General features: G+C 40.0%; 1 protein-coding gene across 10 annotated transcripts in view; it reads right to left on the minus strand.

Moving 5' to 3' along the window:
* Inpp4b (inositol polyphosphate-4-phosphatase type II B) overlaps nucleotides 1–21,511 on the minus strand; it is a 789,997-nt gene that overhangs the window by 128,426 nt on the left and 640,060 nt on the right. For all 10 annotated transcript variants that reach the window (XM_052726853.1, XM_052726856.1, XM_052726854.1 and 7 more), the window contains 5 exons: nucleotides 16,403–16,575; nucleotides 15,148–15,271; nucleotides 13,991–14,108; nucleotides 10,158–10,298; nucleotides 7,133–7,230 (listed from right to left, as the gene is read on the minus strand). In XM_052726853.1, the coding sequence (XP_052582813.1) occupies nucleotides 7,133–7,230; nucleotides 10,158–10,298; nucleotides 13,991–14,108; nucleotides 15,148–15,271; nucleotides 16,403–16,575 (654 nt within the window). The remainder of the gene's footprint in view (nucleotides 1–7,132; nucleotides 7,231–10,157; nucleotides 10,299–13,990; nucleotides 14,109–15,147; nucleotides 15,272–16,402; nucleotides 16,576–21,511) is intronic.

The raw sequence follows: 21,511 nt of genomic DNA on the forward strand, positions 1-21,511 counted from the left end.
TGAACTATTATCTATTGGGGAAATCTGAAGATTCACAAATTCGTGTGCTTCTCACTTGGGGGCTAAGGAACATAGGTAGCCAGAACATGGTATCCTCACATTTTACCACAGGACAGCTGATTGCAGCATATCCTGTCTGACTTGCATGCCCTCCCTGACTTAATCTTGTCTTCAGGATAATCTCTCATGCACAGCCTGACCTCCTTTCTGAAACTCAGAGACAACAACGAAAAGCAAGTTAATACAAAATAGGTGTTTGGGCAAGAGATATGCCAAGGGAGGTGAGTCTAGCAGTGCTGCCAGTTGCCCACAGTCCAAACCCCATACATGTGTGGTGTTCTCTCACAAAGCTCTTGCTAGCACCCAGAAGAAGCAATGTGAACGGTTCAAGAAAATCTAGTGTTACTGCAAGTGGGGGGAAGGGTAGTAACTTATGTATTCATTTCGGAGACTAGAAAATAGTCAATCACTGTGAAAAAGTCTCTTTGCTAATTAGAAATGATTATACCAGTTTTATTTGAAGACCTTAGTGATGCCCTGTGCACACGTGTGTGCATGTGAGTGTGCGTGTATGTGTGTGTGTTCACATACTGTAGTATAATTGCCTCACTTCATTTCCCCATTCCATAAACACAAGTCATTTCCAGAGCCTGATGAAGTATGGGTGACCAGGCTCAGGGTTAACATCAATTTCTGACACTGGGAAGCATGGCCAAAAATACATGACAGCAACACATTCAAGTTCATGCTGTGGTGAGCCTGATGTGGCATCAAAGCATATGTCATATGGATGGTGACTAGACAAGACTCACAGGTTGTAGACACTGGCGGTCTTTGTGGCTCAGGTAAGCAAGCTGTCACTTGTCACTGTCAATTCTACTGCATAGTCCTGTCTGAGACAGAGCTCATCGAGTTATTAGTAACTGAAGGACATACCCATTTAAGTAGTCACAATCTTTACTGATATGTCAAACGTGGCACAATCTCTGACATATGCACCCACTATATGCAGGATCTGAGTTCTAGTCTGCTCTCTAATGAGTGGGTGACTTTATGACCTTGAGCATTATGTGAGGACAACAGTGAGGTTTGCTGAAGAAGCTTTTCAAACCTAAGACTGATTGTTTTGTCCTCATAGGATGGGTCACATCATCTCCCTCATGAACTGTCACTCTCAGTGAAACTCGTGGCATCCCTTGTAGGTCAGCTTTTCTTGGAATCCAGTCCTGACTGACCTCTGTCAGCTCTGCTCTTTACATTCCTTTGGGGAACAAAATCCAATAATTTTATTCAGGAAAGTATTATCACATAGTTATTTCTCAAAACAACATATTATTTGGATTTATGAAAAATATTTGTCCCATGTTTAAAAAGCCAGGCAGATATTAAATGGCTGGGTGGCAATATTAAAATATGCAAATCATTGTGAGCTGGAGAGATGGGTGAGTTGGAAAAGTTCTTGCCTCCCAGGCATGATGACCTGAGTTAGACCCAGAACCCATGTACAAAAGGCTGGGTGAGGCAGTGCACAAGTGTAAGTCCAGTACTAGTTAGGTGGGGACAGGCAGAGCCCTTGGAGCTGGCTAGTCTTCAACTCTGGAGAGCCTCTGAGAGATCAAATCCAAGATCATCCTCTGGCTTTTACGCTCATTTGAACACATGTGCACTTGTACAGATATGAACACACACACTAAACAAACAAATAACATTATCTATTAGGAGTCAGTTGTTCCTGTTTGTGGCACAATAAAATTCAACTTGAGTTCTTATACGTCGTATTTATATGTAAGCATCACTTCCCTTCTCTCTGGTCCTTTTATCTACAGGGTTACTGTCTCAATGTGGTGATGTTACTTTATAAATTTTTATAAAATTTGTATCATTGTTGGTTTCAATGTTTAAAGTTTCTTTATAATGTTGTCCTGAGAAAAGACTTGATACATGTAATCTATGTTTGGTTGATATTAAAGGTCAACTGACAGGGTACAAATAAAAAATGCGGAGGGGTTCGAGAACAGCTCAGCAGCAGAGTTCCTTGGGTTCAGTCACAAGCATAAAAGACAAAAAAGAAAGTGAAAACTGAAAGTAAGGTGAAAGGTCAATGACAGAAAACCTTTCAGCTTAAGTAAACTACAATTTTTATATTTTAACTGAATAGAATTCTCAGCATGCATGCACAGCTTTTGCAAAAAATATCTACAAAGTATATAATAGTTGAACATGATGGCTAATGCCTTTAATTCCCAAACTCAGAAGGCTGAGGCAGGAAGGCCACTGAGTTCAGGGTTAGCCTCAAATTCCTGAGGGAAACCTACATCAAGACAATAAAAGAAATGAAAAAACATGTTTCAGCAATTATGATTGATACTATGATTGATTTAAAGATGGTGAAGTAGCTATAAACCTCTGTTTTGTGATTTCTTCCTCTAAAGCCACTGGGGAGCAGTGGGAACCCCATAGGTGTGGAGAACAACTCAAATCATACTATGAGCCCTAAGACCATCACCTGCACGCAGAACACAATGCTTACAGAGCTCTAACTGGCCTAATTCTGAGAGGCTTCACACTGGCAGGTTCGTAGACTCCACACAGCCAGGGCAGCTTTCTCTTTCTAGAAGCCAGAATTCTGATTGTCTTCCCCTTAGGATTGTCTACTTTGCCTCACAAGGAAGTGGAAACCTCTGCTCACTCTGTGGGCTTTACTTTGGCTTTCTGGTGGTGGCAAGGGTCCCATTGCCCCCTTCTCTAGAATCTCTCAGGAAGACCATCTCCTTAGACCATATCTATCAGCCTGAACTTTCCATCTATCCTTAAACATGTTCATCTGTTGTGCTGGTTTGAATATAATTGGGCCCCGTAATCTCATTGGCAGTGGCACTGTTAGGAGGTGTGGCCTTGCTGGAGGAAGTGTGTCACTGTGGGGGTGGGCTTTGAGGTATCCTATGCTCAGGATACCACCCAGTGTGTCAGTCTACTTCCTGTCATCTGCAAGATATAGCACTCTCAGCTACTCCAGCACCACCGCTGCCCGCAGGCTGCCATACTCCCCATCATGGTGACAATGGACTGAACCTCTGAAATACAAGTGAGCCACCCCAATTAAATGTTTTCTTTATAAGAGTTGCTGTGGTCATAGTGTCTCTTCACAGCAATAAAAACCCTAACCTGCCATCTTGACAAATGAAAGGGAACAAAAGATGAAACAATGCTCCTACTTACTTCAATTTGCTTGAGCCTGCCTGTGTCTCTTAGTGAACATTGTTGAGTTTCCAAAGGGTGTGACTTTTACTCTGTCTTCCTACATGTACCATATGTGTTCTCTCCTTAAAAGCTTACGGTGGACTTTTATTTTACACATTTTAAAAACCATTCCATGAAATGCTGCCATTGATTTCAAAGTCTAATTGCTTCTTCTTGTTAATCCCCATTGTTAACAAATGCACTTGCTCTCTCTGCTCACCTCCCCTGGATGACAATTCTGTCACTTTCTTATTTGACTCCACTCAGAGTAACTTCCCCATTGTGGTGTGCTGTCTCCTGTTCTCTGCATGGACAGATCTTTTCTTCATTTTCTATGGGGATTATATAGAAGTCTATTCACATAATGTATCTAAAATTAATTCTAATAAAACACAAGATGCATATTTTATTTTCTTGTTTTTGTCAGGGGAGGAGTTATGTAGAATGCTTCATTTTTCCTAGTACAGAACTGAATGCTGTAACCATGCAGGGCCATGTGTATCAGAAACCATCCAGGAGAAAGTAAAGCAACAGCAGAAAAACCATAGCGCTAAATTACTTGGGAAAAATTCATCACCCCCAAACCACTCTCTTCTGCAAAGGGATTTGGAGTTAATTGTAGATTATCACTTGATTACATTGACTCATTAGACTGCAAGCTACCAGGGCGCAGACCTACTCATCTTCATCTTCTCTGGTGATTGACACAGAGTATTATAAATAATATCATCTCTGCCAGCGCCTGCTAAATTGAATGTGAATTCCAGCAAAAATTGCATATGTATGATGAAATATATGACAATATTATACTTATTCTCATCGCAAACCTGAGATTTTTTTTCCTGCAACGAAGTATTTTATATGCAATTCTTATTGTTACAATGGATGAAATACCATATATGACAAGGATGTCAAATGTTTTAATCATAGTTTAGAACAGCTAAAATGTCCTCCCTGTTTTTCCTTCTTAGCTCTCCATGCTGCACAGCCCACACTTATTGTGTGAAGAAAGAAGTCCATTTTGGTGAATTTCTAGTAGACCTGGGTGTTAATACCATTCACTGCATTTTGCGTAAATAAAAAAATGCTTGAACACAATATTAGAAAAAAGGACATGACTTTGGATGTAATAAATTAGCAGTCAGTCCTTCCTCCTTGAAGGAGGGGAGACCACTTCTCTGGCTCCTTCTACTAAGCTCTTGCTTACATCTGCAACGACATGGAGACTTTGAAACATGAAGCTCTCTGCACTAGTGAGTCAGAGAAGAGCTCTTTCTTTGACTTTATTCTGAATGTAAAAGGTAAGTCTTAGTGCTTGAGGGAGGCAGGAAAGGAACAGCAACAAGCCTTGTGCAAAGATCAGGAGGAGTGAAGCGCTGGCCCCGCCTGCTGGATTGCCCCAGCTGATCAAGGTGCATGTGACTATCACAGCAAGGGCCGGGGAAACAGCTCCAGATTTACCCTGCCTTGGTGTCAGGGCAGAAAGCATAACCCCCTGAAAACCGCAACACTGTACAAAGAAGACCAGGAGGAAGAACCCACAACAGCCGGCTGGAGACACTTGGACCAGGTCTTTATTTCTGATACACACTAGCTGCTTCAGACCAATGTTCAGCAAAGATTGGCAGGAGAGTGACTGCGCACTGCCAGCGCCTGCTAAATTGAATGTGAATTCCAGCAAAAATTGCATATGTATGATGAAATATATGACCCATATATGAAGGCCCACTGAGCCTTCCAATAATGCACCCCCTTTTTTTCATGTGAGGGAAGATGAGAGCATAGGATCCTACATGAATTTAAATGAACAGTTATTCCAATGGCACTGAGATTTTTAAACAGATTTAGCTGGTAATTCACTAGACTGTACCAAGCATCTCAGAAGGACATGGGCAAGGCTGATGGGCCACTTTTATTTTACATCACACTCCCATTTACTAACACATAAGGCTAAATGCTCAGTAACATTCATAGCAGCTACTAAAGGAAAACATTTTTATAGATTACTGAATTGAGAATATCCACTGAGTCTACGAATATGTCATGGAATTAGAGAATACTTGGGGAAGATTATACTTGCACACAAATTTTCCTATATGAGTAAAAGAAAAATAAGAGCTCTTTGACACTGAGTGAACATATAGCCTAGGGAAGACCCATCATAGTCTTGATGTGATAAAGGTAGAGGATATGCATTAAGATTAATGGCATCCTTGGAGAAGAAGTAATTTTTACTTCGAAAACCACATAGAAACCAAGCATTTCACTTGTAAGCCATTTAAAACACAGGGTTAGGAATTTCACAGGAAACATGAGTGTAGTGCATTAATAAAAGCAAATGTTATATTTGATAAATTATCTGTCCTTCAATATAAGCTCCTTAAGTTTACTGTAAAAAAATAACAGATTTTATGGGTTAAAGAGATGACTCGGAAGGGTCATATCTACCAGAATGGTAGTTCTTGTCATCATAGCTAATTTTTTAGCCTCTCCCTCTCCATTCTCCTAAAACAGCTCTTTGGTTGCCATTTGAAAAGGGATGTTACCCAAGCTCTGCTTTGGGTTGTGACATCTCTACCAGAGGTACAATCCATATATGTTCCTGTGATTATACAAATCTCAGAGTGTGACCACAATGACAGCACCATTCTATTCTGCTGAAAATCTGATATGCCTCAAAAATATAAGAAACAAAGTAGGGAAAATCAAGTACACTAAGGTTTAATGCATTGGATGTGATTGGCTCAATTTAAATTGTTTCAATCTGTGGTTATAAGGGTTAATATTTAGACTGTAGATAGAAATTTTGCTGGGTTTTGTAAAGTGGCAGTTGGAGGCCCTCCAAGATCCATGACTTCCACTGATAAGTGCAGATCTGACCCCTCATCAAAGATGTGGCTCCTTGGAACAGACAGAGACCACTGCAGAAAACCACAACTGATCAAAATGCAGAGAACAAGTGACTTGATAATCAGCCCCAAGTTATACATGTACAACACAACTTCTTCACTAAGGGACCATGAGGGAAGAGGCGACAGAGGAACAGGAAGATTGCTCTGAGATTTAGTTTCCTAGAAATGTCAGAGAAACTATGCCCATAAAAATCTTATCCACATGGCTGCCTACACAAGACCTGAACAAGGACACCAGCAGATATGCTGATGTGGAAGATGGAAAGTTCATACGGCCTCAGTCCTTGATAAAGAATTGCAGACAACTAAGGAATGTTGAGTCTTCCTCAGGAAAGAGATAGACTTTGTGTATATGTGATTATTCCCTAGAAAAATACAGCATAGTAGACATTTCCATACTGCTTAGATTGCACTAGGTTTTTACTAGTAGAAATGATTTCATTTAAAGTATTTGTAGGGTGTCCAGAAACCAATCCCTCATGGACATTAGGGGAACAATTCTATTTAGTTGGTAATATAGAACATTTAATGTTCTTAAATCTTTAAACATTTATTTCTTTGAATAGTTTAAATTCATATGTTAGGCAATGCTTGTAAGTACTTGTACTTGCTTCCTTTTTAGGTGATATGGTTGTTTTTGGTATAACAAAGCCCTTCACAATTTTCCAACAACCTGCTTTTGATTTACCCTGTGAATAAGGATGGCCTACTAATAGTTTTCAAACACTACCATGGATCAGACATCACTGGGAAGCATGGGCTCCCGGAGGATGCAGGAGTCTGAAAGGAAATGGAGGACCTGCATTACTGATGGGTTTCCAGGGATGCTGATGCTGTCGTACTGGGAACCATATATAGTTTTCATAAATTCCTCTCTCCCCACTCCATGCTGCTTTAGTCATAGCCCTTGTCTCCAGCCTCCCCCGAAGATTTTTAATCAAGAGCTGATTGTTAATGTTTTCTACAACTCATATACTTACAATCAGGTGGCATCTTTTCCATAAATATCGAATAATATTCTTGAACAAGTTCAAAATTTTCTTGGTTAATACTTTCTTGCAAAGAAACATCTCCAAACCTGAAAACAGGAAAACAAAAACAAACAAACAAAAAACCAACAACAACAACCACCAAAAAAAACACAAAGAAGGGAGTCAGAGGGCATGAAACAACACCAAAAAGTCACATTTTCTGTCTTGTCCTTTTAGATAGATGGCGATCCTTTTCCTAACCCACTCCACACTTCTTCTGCAAGTCTGCACCCCATCTGTCTCTATCCATTCAGGATCTCCTACCCATGCTTGCACAGAAGTCTAGAAGAACATGTCTGGAAGCTGAACTAGGTGTCATCTTGCCCTCTGCCAACCACTGGGTACACTGGTGTAATCCTGAAGTCTGCCTGCGAGAACTTAACTCTGAACACATTCGGTGTGGGCCTGTGACGTCCAGCAGCTGTGCACTGGTGCTTCTCATCCCCCTTTGTCACAAAGCTTGGTCCTGTATTCCATTGTGACTGTCTTCTCTTTGAGTGTGTCCCAGTTTCATACTTGAAGTTTGTCTCTCTAGCAAGTGGCTTCCAACAAGAACCTCCAACCAAATCTATATATGTTTTTCCTAGGTGTCAAATGAAGTCTCACTGTAGATTTACTATTCGTTCCCAACCACAAACTGAAATCATTTTCTTCTATTGATTATTTCTAAACTGCTTCCGATTTCTACCACAAAATCAGATTTGTGGTAGAAATCGGAAGCAGTACTCAGATTCCCTCTCTTTCTCTCATGTTACTCACTGGGGTTTTCAAATTTCTGCTTTTATCACTACAGTTATATGAGGTGCAATTCCTCTCACAGTGCTTTGCAGACACTTCAGTGTTACACCTCCGCCCCCTCTTTCCCCTCCACCCTCATTTAACGTATTCCTAGAACATGATTTCAATCAGCAAATGTTTATTGATATCAGCTGGTATTAGACAGCCCACTGTGCATTAAGTTAAAATGTTAGAAAAGTTAATCTAAAACGTGTTTTTTTATATCAGGTCACTAAACTGAAGTGTTTCTCATCTCTCTATAAAAGCCAAATTCATGATGGGTGGTTGGTAGCGCACACCTTCAATCCCAGCAATCGAGAGGCAGAGGCAGGCGGATCTCAGGGCCAACCTGGTCTACAGAGCGAGTTCCAGGACAGGCTCCAAAACTACAGAGAGAAACCCTGTCTCGAACAAACTGAATCCAGCCCCATTAGTTATAGCATCTTACCTCCACAAATTCTTGAGAAGATGCTTGTGGGCTACAGCTAGAACATTCTCCCTAATTTAAGCATTATAATGCCCATGAGACTTCCCCCATGTTATCTTCCTCCAAGTGTACTATCTTACCTTCCATATCAACTGGACGACTTCCTATCTGTCCTTCAAAGGCAGTGAAAGGCAAATTCCCCTAAAACAGTGGTTCTCAACCTTCCTAATGCTGTGGCCCTTTAACACAGTTCCTCATGTTGTGATGACCCCAACCATAAAATTAGTTCATAGCTAATTCATAACTGTAATTTTGCTACTGTTGTGAATCATAATGTAAATATCTGGTATGTGACCCCCAGTGGGATTGTTACCCACAGATTGAAAATCACCTCCCTACAAGAAAGTTCCTATCCCAGAATCACATTCTTTCTTAACTAGCTTTGTCTCTTCAACATCTCTGATTATTTCATGACCCAAATTTCATGTGATATTTGCTGACCTACTTCCTCTAAAGGAGGACAGTCTTTTCTCCCTATGTCCTAGAGCTTGGCAAAGCAGTTCCTGGCAGAAGCCATAGTCTATATCTATATCAAATTGTATCTGAAGAACAGGAATACAGTATCCACAAAACACATAGGACAGTTTCCTCAGGGTTCTCTGACCTGACCAGATACTGTAAGCAACTGGAGGACTGTTGGACTAAGGTTTTGTGTTCTCACAAAAGTCATGTGGAAACTGTAACCTCCAGTATGTCTATATTTACTGGTGTGGCTTCTAAGAAATAACTGAGGTTAAACAATAATATGAGAGTGGGTTCTGACCCCATAGGATTAGTGTCCTTACAATGTGATACCAAAGATCTCTGCCCTTCCCCTACCTATGTGTAAAGTAGAGGTCATGTGAGCATTTAGAAAAAGAGCCATCACCAGAAACCAATGCCCTGGAACTGACTCATGGATTTCCCAGTCTCTTAACTGTGAGGAATAAATTTTAGTCTTTCAAGCTGTCTAGTCTTCTATGCTAGTCAAAGTTGATTCACATTTATTTACCTAAGAATGATCATATAAAATATGTATTTATTATTTGGGATAAATAAAATGTTATGAGATTTATGCAGTATATCTCACATGCAAGAGTTGCCTAGATAGACCAAAACTTGAAATCAGAAAAATAGGCACCCAAGAACAGAGGGGAAGTGATTTGGCTGGATCAATAGTATGTTGACGTCAGAGTGCCAAGCAAACTGGCGTTCCTGCATCCCTCAGCATTTCCCCTCTTCTGCAATTTTGTTTGTTCTTCAAATCCTATCACTCTCATACAGCTTCCAGGAAATTAAAAGATACATTTTTAATTTACAAGGGAGATAGAGGAAAGGAGAGTGCTTTCAAAATAAAGTCACCTATAGTGCAGTTTGAATGACACGGATGATAAAAATTAGTCTAGTCGGGAGGTTAACTGGTCCTTGAAAATCCTAACTAGCTCTTTAAAAGTCTGTGAATGAGAGAGGCTGAGATTACTCTACAGGTCCCACTCACAGGCTGTGTTCATACTTTCCTATTACATTCAATATATTTCTCAAAGTTTGGACACGTTTAAATTTAATTAGTGGCATGATTCCTTTATATGTACAGTTTACCTTGTTACAAGAAGTAACTAGATAGTGTATTGATTGAAAGGCAAATGCTGTACATACATATGTCTAAATTCTGTAAGCAGAAATATGGCATTTCAAAGAAACGCTGAACATCATCCTTCTCACGAAGCTTACCTCTCAGCAAGGGTTTGCTGCTCGTTGATCCCAACATTAAACAGAACTGGATACACGTGAAGCAACTGCCCTTCTTTAATCTGCAGAGGGAGCGACTCAAATACTGTCGCTGGAAGCTTGACCTCCACCACATAGTGTTCACTGCGGACGGCAAAGGGCAGAGAAAGAATGGCACTTGCTATTTGCTTTAGGTTGTTTGTGGTTCCTTCAGAGGAAAACCAGGTTGGAATACAACACTGACTTAGGCTTTTGGAAGTAAAAGAGTTTAATAACTGAATATGTAACCTTTGGCATTTGTGATTCCTTTGAAAATTTTGCAGAAAACGGAAACATTTTTCATTGGAAAGTTCCATTAAAAACGATCCTAACTATGCAATGTTGAAAATTTAGGATCCATATAATGAGCTCAGCTCCTTGCACATGTTACACTTGTTATCTGATGTAGGAAAGACTTGATTGTAGACATCTAAAGCATTTACCCTAGGAACTGGAGAAAGCTACATACTTTCAGAAGCATATGGAGTAGGCAGGAGCATAATTCACATATTGGAAAAAGAACAGGACAAAGAGTGAGTCTCCTTCAGACAATCCTTCTGAATTCTCCAGTAAAACATTTTGTTAAACACTATTGATCATCGACTCATGTTGTGGAGCAGAATCTTTGTTTAATTATGTAAAGATGTGTTGCATTTGTTTGTGTTGCAGAATAATTGTTTAGCTATGTAAAGATGTGTTACATTTGTTTATGCTGCATTTGTTTGACTATGTAAAGATGTGTTGCTGGTTTACCTTGCTTACCTAAGGCACCTGATTAGTCTAATAAAAAGCTGAGTGGCTAATAGCTAGGCAGAACAGGGATAGGTAGGACTGGTGGACAGACATAAAAGGGGAGCCAGCCAGCCTGCTGGGGGCATCCAGCCAGACATTGAGGAAGCAGGAAAGCAGAATGGGCAGTATATAGATGAGGTAACTGAGCCTCAGGGCTGCACGTAAATGAGTAGAACAGGTTAAATGAAGTTAAAAGAGCTAGTGAGAAAAGCCTAAGCTACAACTGAGCATTCATAATTAATAGTAAGTCTCCGTGTCTTCATTTGGGAGCTGGTTGGCAGTCTGAGAAATACGGCTACACATTCACATTTGTTTTTAACTTGTGATGGCTGAGAAAACTGGGAGCACCATGGGTCCTGCAGCCATGGATATTGGCAGCACCCTCCAAATACAGAAACTGTAATTTTCTCTGTCTACTTTCTCTTGGATTATTTTTAATAGGCTGATATTTATTTCAACTCTTTCAAGAATATTAAGACACAAATGAGTCACTTCATGTTGAAACGTCATCCATGCTACAGCATATGTAGGTGATGCGTGTTACTAAGTCACATTTTAGCATGTCAGTACACCTTGTCACACTTGGTCCATGCATTCATTAGTGAATATAGATTATGCATAATTTTTATTGTGAATAGTCTCACAGTGAATATTTAGGTAAATATTTCTGGTTGGCAAATGCTTCATTTTCTCTTGGGTATATAGTTAAGAATTAAAGTGTAAGTTTGTATTTGATTTTTAAAGAAATTGTTTAGTTATTTCCTTTTAAATTTTCTAATTAAAATCTAATTACACCGTTTCTTCTTTCCCTTCTTCCCTTTCCTCCTTCCATGTCCTCACATCCTTGTTATTCCTTCTCCAATGAATGGCCTCCTTTTCTTGATTATTATTATCATATATATGAAAAATACATAAATGCAACCTGATGAGTCCATTTAGTGTTGCTTGTATGCATACAATTTCAGGGCTTAGGACTTGGTGTTGAATTAAGGTACTCTATTTTTTCCTTACATTATATTTTTAAGTTATCTTTGAGATGTGAAAAGTCTTATTATATTTTGGGAACAAGTCCTTTAAAATACATGTGATTTTTATGTTTTCTCTCAGTTTGTGGCTTGTTTTCTCATGTTCTTAGTGATATCTTTTAAAGGTATGTCTATGTGTGTGCATACATGCATGCGTGTGTGTGTGTGTGTGTGTGTGTGTGTGTGTGTGTGTTATTTTCTGTGAGAAATGTCCCTACATGTATTTAAGTAACTGGTTCCCAGTTGGTGGTGCTGTCTGGAAGGTTATGGAACCGTTAGAAAGCCTTGCTGAAGGAAGTGTGTCCCTGGAGCTAGGCTTGAAGATGGTATAGTGGGTCTCATGTCCAGGTCTCTCTGTGTGCCTCCTAAGTGCAGATTAAATGTGATCAGTCTTCTTCCTGATTACCAGGTCTCCCCTGCAGTGATGAATAATCTCCTCTCTGGGACTGTAAAACAAAATAAGTCTTCTCTTTCCTTTCCATGTAACTTGGTCTTTGTAGGGATATTTTATCATGGCCACAAAAAAAGTAACACACACAGACACACACACATGTACAATTATACACAACACACAGACATACACACAGACATACACAAATGTGCAAATACACACAACACACACACATACGCAAATACACACAACACACACACACACACACACATACACACACACACACACAGTGGTGGTGATGGAACCTAGGCCCAGTTTTCTCTGGGCTGAGGATCAAACCGAGGTCTCTGAGCTTGATATGCAAGTAATTCAACTAAGCCTCCTCCCCAGACAAAACAGCTATTTGAGATGACTCTTGTTATAGCAGAGAGGATGTGCCCAGATACAGTTTTTTGTCCTTCTGGGAATCCTGCACTTTTTTTTGACAAGTTCTGAACATAAATGCAGCTGAAGGAATGTCTTCAGCAAGATCATCCTTCTCTTCACTTGCACAAATGGCTTGGTAAACTTCTTCATGAATTGTGACGGAAGTATCAGCTTGTCACATTTGGTAACAAACTTCAGAATAATGTACAGAGCTGTGCTATTTTTCCAGGTGCATTTGTGAACAATTTTTATTCATTTTTTTCCTCCAATGAATAGAAAAGGATGCATTAACATCCAGATGAGATATTGACTTTCCTAGGGCTCTGTTTCCTGTATGTGCCAGAGTTATCTTTCAACTATGCATGGGGACCTGGCTGTTTTGTACGCACTTTTAACACATAGCTCTAAGTAATTACTGTATGTTTACTTTGTCTGTTCTCCATCTTTCTCTAATACATGTTATGTTTACATTGTGACCTGAGACTATTTCAAAATTCAAGTAACTCATATAGTACTTAAATGTGTTAACATCAGATCACTTCAAATCTGGATGACTTCTGATTGAAACAACTTATTATATGGTATAATTCTTCTATTAGAAGTCTCTTTTACACACCATCATTTTGTATTATTTCTGGAAATTTGCCAGTCATAGTCTGACCCTAGAAGCTATTTATTAAAAAACCCTTCTCGGAAATCTCACAGTCTGAAAGTGAATTGTCAAAAATAATTAAGAAAAATGGTGGCGTATACACTCGACATAGAATATATCCTTCCTTCCATGTTGCTGCTTTTAACTGATTTAATTTGAAGTCATCTCAAGAATTATGAAGCTATTAGCTGAGCAATTCCCGCAAACGTAGAAACACCCAGAGCTTCAGACCAGACAGTAATGAAGAAGAGGAGTCTCTGGATGCCACTGCCACTTCAGATTTCTTATATTTCACAAACATTATCAGGTTTAACCTCATGATCATTTTACAAACACTCATGGGACTACTCAGTTTTCAAGACCTCCTTGTATCATCCAATCTGTATGTATTTCTCACAAAAAAAAAGAAGAAGAAAACTCCCCAAGCAGAATCCAAACTATCCAAGGACATTTGCCCACAAAACACCATGAATATGACAGCATCTGGGCTTTGGGCAGCGGCACCACTCACCGCCTTCCTGTGAGAACGGGCAGGTCATCACTAGATTTGGCTTCAGTTATTTTAAATGCAACTTTCCTCAAATCTGAAATGCCGACAGCCATGTCCTCCAGCATTCCAATTTCATCACCTACAAAGGGAGAAAGGTGCCTCGTTACACACAGACTATTAAAATAAAATGATGCTTCCTGCTGTGCCTCCCTGCTGGAATTTTCTAGCAGTTCAGTGAATGAGTTTCTGAATGCAGTGAGTCCATTCAGCATACTTCCCCCAACTGACTGTGAAGATTTTTACCAGTGAAATAGAATGGTCAATGTCCCTTTGAGGGAAGAAGAATGTTCACCTTTATTGGGGGCCAGAGAGAGATTTCTAAGACTTATATGAAGCAAAGTATCATTTAGACATCTTTTAATTGACGGGACTGTTATTTGGTATTTTAGAATAGAGTTTTACTGATCATTTTATCAATTATCAATCGCCTAATGCTAATTTTGTCTTCAAGCTGCGAAAAATTTAGCCTGGAGACATAATAAATATTCTAGATTAGCATAATCCAATAAAAATAGATGAATAGGATGTGGGCTACATATATAACTGCATATTTTCTGATCTTCATTTCTTTAAAGGAATAAAATGAAACAAAGCAACATTAATTTTAATAATATATTATATATAATCCCAGTATATACAAACTGAAGATTCACATGTAAAACAATATAAGCAACTATAAAATGCTACCTTTCCTAGTCTTTGAAATCTGATATTCATGTCTAGAACATATTGATTTGGAATAGGTGAATTTCAAGCACTCCATAAACACACGGGCTCCTGTATTGAACACTACAGTTCTAGACACAAGGCTGCCATGTCTTTAAAATCCAGTCAATGAAAACAGTGTTAACAATGAGTCTCTATATTTAAAAAACATCCAGATGGCTGCTCAAGAGTCCACTCTGAAATAACACGCAATTCCATTTTCAAAGCATACTATGAATCCTAAGGCAATCCTAAGGGTGAATGAGTACAGAAGTTAGAAGCTCTGTTATTTTTGTAATATGTGGCATAGAAAAGGCTCACTTTTTAATTTTGATCTTATCTGAAGAGACTGATTGATGTATTATCACTACGGCTAGCAATAAGATCTTAATATGAACCCACACAATACTTACTATAGGTACTTAGCAGTCCTTCATACTGTACCAGCAAGCCCACCGTGTGTAGCTGCTGTAGGAAGTGAGGATCATGCAGACTTGTATGTAATTTGATGATAAAGCCACACACCAATCCAGCAAGCTAAAGAAAGAAATCAATCAAGAAATTCACTGGGGTCAGCAAACTCATCACTTCAGTTTTTAAATATCTCTAGACTTTTGAGACATCACAGATTTAATTAAAATTCCCCAAGTATATATAACAAAGCTGCTAGAATTTGCACATATTTATTAAAATAAATTGATGGTCTTTGATCTAGGGTAGCATTGTCTAAGGGCTTGGGAATACAGAATTGAAAAGAAGCTAGATAAATGGATTTTAGAATCAGGGTGGGAAATCTTTGAATTTAATGTCTACCATCTAAAACCATGGCCCCACTAAACTTCCTTAAGATTTTCAAATTATGCTATTATTGTGTTTTTGCACATGTGACTAGAGTCACTAAAAGAACGTCATGGATAAGCAGTCTTAAGGGAGAGTACAATGCCTGATTAGCCCCATCTGCCACTGGACCACTAACAGCACAATATACTGGCAATGGGCAATTTGGTTAAAATACCCCTTTGCAATAACAACTCACAAAGTGAAGCTCTGTTCTCTCCTTCCCTCCAGGTACTTGACCTCTGAACCTGAATCATTGGCTGGAGAGAGGGAACAAAAGGAAAGAGTACCCCAGCCCTGGGGGTAGAACTGGCCTTGGAGTCATGATTGGGCATGGATATGCAAAGGGAGTCATCCTGCCAACAGACAAGTCTTGCAGCCTTCAAAACTTCTTTTATGAATGAAAGAAGAGGTCACTGTGAAACCCTGTCCTGAGATTTAAGAGCAAGCTGAATAAATAAGGGGTTCTATACAAACGCCCCCTTCGCTGAGCTCTTGGCCATCACTTGCAGTGCAAGGCCACAGTCCCTTCCTTTTCACCCATAGGCTGTCCCCGGGATGATGCAAGGGACACTGTCTCTTCCCCACAGAGGCCATCCAATGTTCAAGCAAAACATACATTTCACATTGAAATGTATCTTTTCACAAAGCAATATCAAATGTTCAAAAGTTGTCCGTGATGTATCAGCCTGTTTATCCACCTAAACAAAACAAGGTGCCAGGTTTTCAGAAAGGATCTTTACAAATAAAACCAGGTAGGAGCTCTGCCCCTGCTGTGGATGGGATGCCAGCAGTTCACCTGGCTCTGTAGAAACAACACTGGGCACCCACCGCCTGACTGAAGACGATGTCCCTTCTCAGAGTCAGCATGAGACACTGAGGCAGGCTGTAGGCTAGTTCCTGAAGCAGCACAAATGTCAGGGATTGCTTGGCTCGGCTCACCACTTCTCCCATGCACTCCTTCAGGGTAAGGATGAGAGGGTGTAGCTGTCCATACCAGTCCTCTGTGACAGGGCGTGTGGAGCAAGAACAGTGGGAAAGACGTGAGTCTCTGAGAACAGAATCAACATTTCTAGTGAACTTGTACATCTTATCCAAGATTCCTGGGTCTTTGCCCCTAGACGTGTGTTGACAGCTGGCTGCTTTTTTGCTTTACTCTTCTTTAATATGGGCACTTCCTGTCTGTCTGGTATGACGCCATCAAACTCTCTCCATGCTGGAGACAGGACTTTAGCAGGATTTCTCCCAAAGATTTCGTAGAAACGTGACCATCAGATCAGCTTTACTGCCACAGGGACCCATTTGATACCAATCTTCCCCTCCTCTGCCCATCATGCCTTGTTAGCCCTAGGATCAATTCTGGTCTCTCCCCAACTTATGTCCCCTCCTGCCTCCATCACGCTCAGCTCATATCCTTCCTCTATAGTGTGGATGAGAACTTCCCAATCAGTCCACATTTCATTGTTCTCTTTTCCTTATTTGAGATATATACAGCAACAAAAGGCAACCAAGCACCATCACCACATGTAGAATAAGTCCAAACCCATGAAGAATCCTCCATGATCCGACCTCTGAACACTTGTCCAGAACCACCTTAGAAGATACTTTGCAATGCTGTGCTCTAAGTAAGTGTATTAAAATATCCCCCATCATGCCCTACTTTCTCATCCCAAGGGCTTTCAAGATATTCTCTCTTCTAGAAGTTTCTTTTCTCTACTTGTCTTTCTGGCAAACAGTTTAGCCTCTCTGAAAACTTAGTTTGGGACCTCTATCCTCAACGATGTCGTCTCCCTGAGTCTTCCTGTCTTTCCAGAAGCTCGGGCTCTGCCATCCCCCTTGTGCACACAGCTTCCTCCTGTTACTGCTGGGAATACTTTTTAATAAGAAGCTTGTTGAGGGAGAGGGATATGTTTATTTATTAATCACTGAATCCCCAGAAACTAGCACAGGGCCAGCTTTTAATAGGCACCAAAATTGTCAACAAATGGGTCAATTTACAACAAATATTGTATGTTTTTATAAAATGCAGGTATATATGAGAAAGTCAAACTTTTGACATTATAGGAGTTTCAAATAGTGTTCTAAAAGAATTGTGTGTGTGTGTGTGTGTGTGTGTGTGTGTGTGTGTGTGTGTGTGTGTGTGTGGTAACAGTGTATGTACATGTGTGCACATACGTGTACAGGTATGCATGCTTGTATAGAGGACAGAGGTTAACACCATGCATCTCCTTCCATTGCCCCCATCTTACATTTTGAGACTGTCTCAGACTGACCCTGGAACCCACCCATGGGCAAACCTCCGGCCAGTGAGCTCTAGGTTCCATCCTTTCTCTCTGCTTTCCAGTGTTGAGAATGCAGGTGTCAATCACTGTGCCTGGCCTTCTGTTTGCGTGCTGATTGGCTGTGTTTTGTTTTGAACATTTTAAATAATGAAGAAAGGATGATGAGATAGGATCCAAACTAAGGTCTTCAGCTTTGACAGCAAAAAGTATACTCACTGAGCCTCTCTCCAGTACCCAAATAGCCTTTCTTAACGTCAAAATAAAAATTGAAACCAATTAGGTACTTACATTTCTAACATACATCAACTGCATAATTATGTATCTGTCACATGATATAAGAACAAACTATGTCTTATTCAACTTATTTGGAGAACAAAGACTTGAGAAATATTAAATACAACTTTTTGATTGTGTGACATTCTTTTCAAATATAAATTAATTAATCATGAGTTGACAAATACAAGTTAACAAGAATGATGGAAGCTGCAAAAGTAATTATCAAGTCAGTTTGTGATAACATCATATCCTCAAGACAAGACGAATCATCTTCAAGAATGAACTGAAAGGTCAATAATCAGTTAAGACCTTGAACAAACACCAGAGAATGATAAAAAGAATCATATCAAGGCTGTGCTGTGTTTACTAACATTTATTTGATGTTGTGATTAATAAACTAGATGACCTAATCCAAATGGTTGGAAGGATAATGTGTGACCCCAGCTTCACAAAGAGAGAAATGATACAACATAAAACAGAACATTGTATGCCATCTTTTCAAAAGATATTGTAAATTTAAGTGTTAGTATTGGATTGTGGAATAAAACACTAGAGAATGGGAGATTCAAGGAAGGCTCATTACGGCTGGATTCATTTGACAAAGAATCAGCTTATGCCTCAAGATGAAATATGGTCAGTGGTTCAATTGAAGCTATTAATTCTCACACCATTGATTTTATTGGAAATGGGAAAGATCACTTATTTTCAAAATAAATGACATTACAGGCACCAACAGTGTCCTATGTTGCTCTGTATCTTCCATGCTTATATTCTTGTATATCTCATCTTCTCTAATTCTGTAACTGCTACCCTCAATGTGTAAGAGTAGTCTGTGTGTGTGTGTGTGTGTGTGCGTGTGTGTGTGTGTGTGTGTGTGTGTGTGTGTGAGACATGCACTGACATCACCCACCCTCACACATGAAAACACCAGGAGAAGAAAATTCTGATAAATTTACTCAGAGTTCAATGCTGACCATTAGTTGCAAAGCAGTCCTGTTTTGTGATTGGTGCTGTAGGGTTGAGGTTCCACTGTGCAATTATGAAGCGGAAAATACAGTTTTTGTGCAGTAGGTGGAGCTGCTCTATCAGGCTGAAGTAGAACTATCTTTCATTCATTTCATTCAGGAATGAATGAAACATTTTTGTGTATGTTTGCACGGTCCTCAAGAAACATGTATCTATTGCTTAAGCACCTTGACTCATATTCTCCATGTCAGGGGGTAATAAATGGCTCAGAGGTGTAATCTGTTCTTTCTAGTTTGAAAGCAAAAGGCCAACTTAAGTGTCTAAGGTTTTGTCCTTCAATGAATTTGTCATTTCAAATGAAATACAGCTGTTTGCTTTTCTTAAAGGTTTTTGCAAATGGAAGCTCTGTGGACCACTGGCAAACATCAGGACGAGAACCAAGGGGAGAGGAGGAGGGCAGAGTAGGAAATGAAGGAGAGAAAGACAGACAGGAAGGGACCATTTCTAGTCCTCCTAGAATGGGATAGAAGCACACTGATGTTTTAATCCTGGGAGAAGCAGGAGGCCCGTCTCTCGCTAGCAGCATTCCAGCATCTCCATTTAATACAATAACTTGCATTCTATATAAGATGGTAATCATGCATTTATGATTGTAATTCAAGAAGAATGAGAATATGGGAAGAGATTAGTTATGAATGAAGAGTTAGAAGTATGAGAGAGTGGTAAGGTGTCTTGAAGACCAACATTATGCTTTCTGTGGAGAAGCACAAACCAGGAAGGTAACAGATGGGTATTTCCTAGAAAGAGAAACAATCAGCTAAGACAGTAGATAAAGGAACTTGTTGCAGAAAATTTCAAGGACTACAGGTTTATATCCCATGGCAACAGTCCCCTCCACCCCATAACTCACAGGTTATGACATTAAACACAATAGGCTGTGATGGCCAAAATAAAGGCTGAGTTCTTGTCACAAATGGTCTTTTTGCCCCAGTGATCATTCCATATCATTCTTACAAAGAGCAAAATAAGCTTCAGTTTACTCTTCAAAAGTGATGGTTGTTTTTTGGTGGGGGCAGCTCCTGGTTTGGGAAGGAGCTCACTCTTCACATCCTTCCACATTCTGTCATTTGCTTCGTGGCTGTTTTCTTCTTCACATAAAACCATCTCTTCATGTTGTGTAGTCAAAGTAAAAAAATCCCCACATATCTACTTTCCCAAGGGTTTTTTTTTTTTTTCTGTTTCAACTGTGGTTTTACACATGTGCATGACTGTGTATGCAAACACACATACTCATTTGTGAGACACCTCCAGGAAGCAGAGCAGCTGCACTTGCACTGTGGTTTGTTCACACTGGTGCCTCACACAGCTCATCAGCTCGGCAGTCCCTGACTTTGCTTCTCACCAATGGGCTTCCTTCAGCGACAGAGGAAAACACAAAGAGAATGCTTCAGTGTCTCCATAAAAACTTGCTGAGACTCCTTAACCCTGAGCCCACCAAGCAGAATCTTGTCTTGGGAAACCATAAAATGCGTGTGGCTTAGCTGAGCTTTTCCTGAGCTCTGTGAACGGGTTGGAAGCTGTCCAGGCAGAGCTCTGCTTCCCGGCCCTTTATGGCCTTCTCTAATGTATTCAAGTGAAACTAGCCAAAGGATTCAAAGAATGACTGCTGGGTGCCCTCCCTCCCCTCCACACACCATCTATTTCCTGTACAGGATGTCCGTGTCCTCTGAGCTCCATGGCTCTTACGTTGCTCGGGAGAAAAATAAAAGGGCCATGGAGCAACCAACTGTAGCCTGGCATAATGCCGTCTCGCCAGTTTCAGAGCCATCTTCTTCTCCGGTGTTTGACTGTCTGTCCTCATTTAAAATCATTAACCTCACAAAAGTATGTCGCCATTTTCACTTTTGTTATCACGACTTTTCAGATGGGGGTGGGGGGATCTAAAAGACTGAACGGCACTAAATGCTCAGCAAAGAGCTGAGAGATGTCCCAGCTCTGTCCATTTACTCAAGAATGTCTATGAAGCCAGAGAAATGGAGTAGCTCTTAAAGAAGCTGACAAAATTCCTAATGCCTGAGATGAGCTCAGACTAAATCCTTACCTAACATGTGTTTTATATTTCCTACAAATCCCACATAATACCAAAATGAAAATACTGTCATGGCTGGGTGGAGAGGATGGGGAGATGGGGATGGATAGCTTGCTCTTATAATTTCCCTGGACTTTCAAAAACCCACGTCCTATACCAGCATAGATAGGGCTTTTTCTGAGACCTCTGTGTGAACATGTGTTGTAGGTTAAAGTTTACAATGTGAACAACACTATACAATTTATCAATATGGGTGTAGGTAGGTAAATTACCATGAAACTTTCCTCTGCACTAACTTTCAGCAAATTTCTCTGTATGAGTCTAACT

Source organism: Peromyscus californicus, unplaced genomic scaffold, assembly GCF_007827085.1.
Source record: "Peromyscus californicus insignis strain IS unplaced genomic scaffold, ASM782708v3 Scaffold_8__1_contigs__length_139910024, whole genome shotgun sequence".
Lineage (NCBI taxonomy): Eukaryota > Metazoa > Chordata > Mammalia > Rodentia > Cricetidae > Peromyscus > Peromyscus californicus.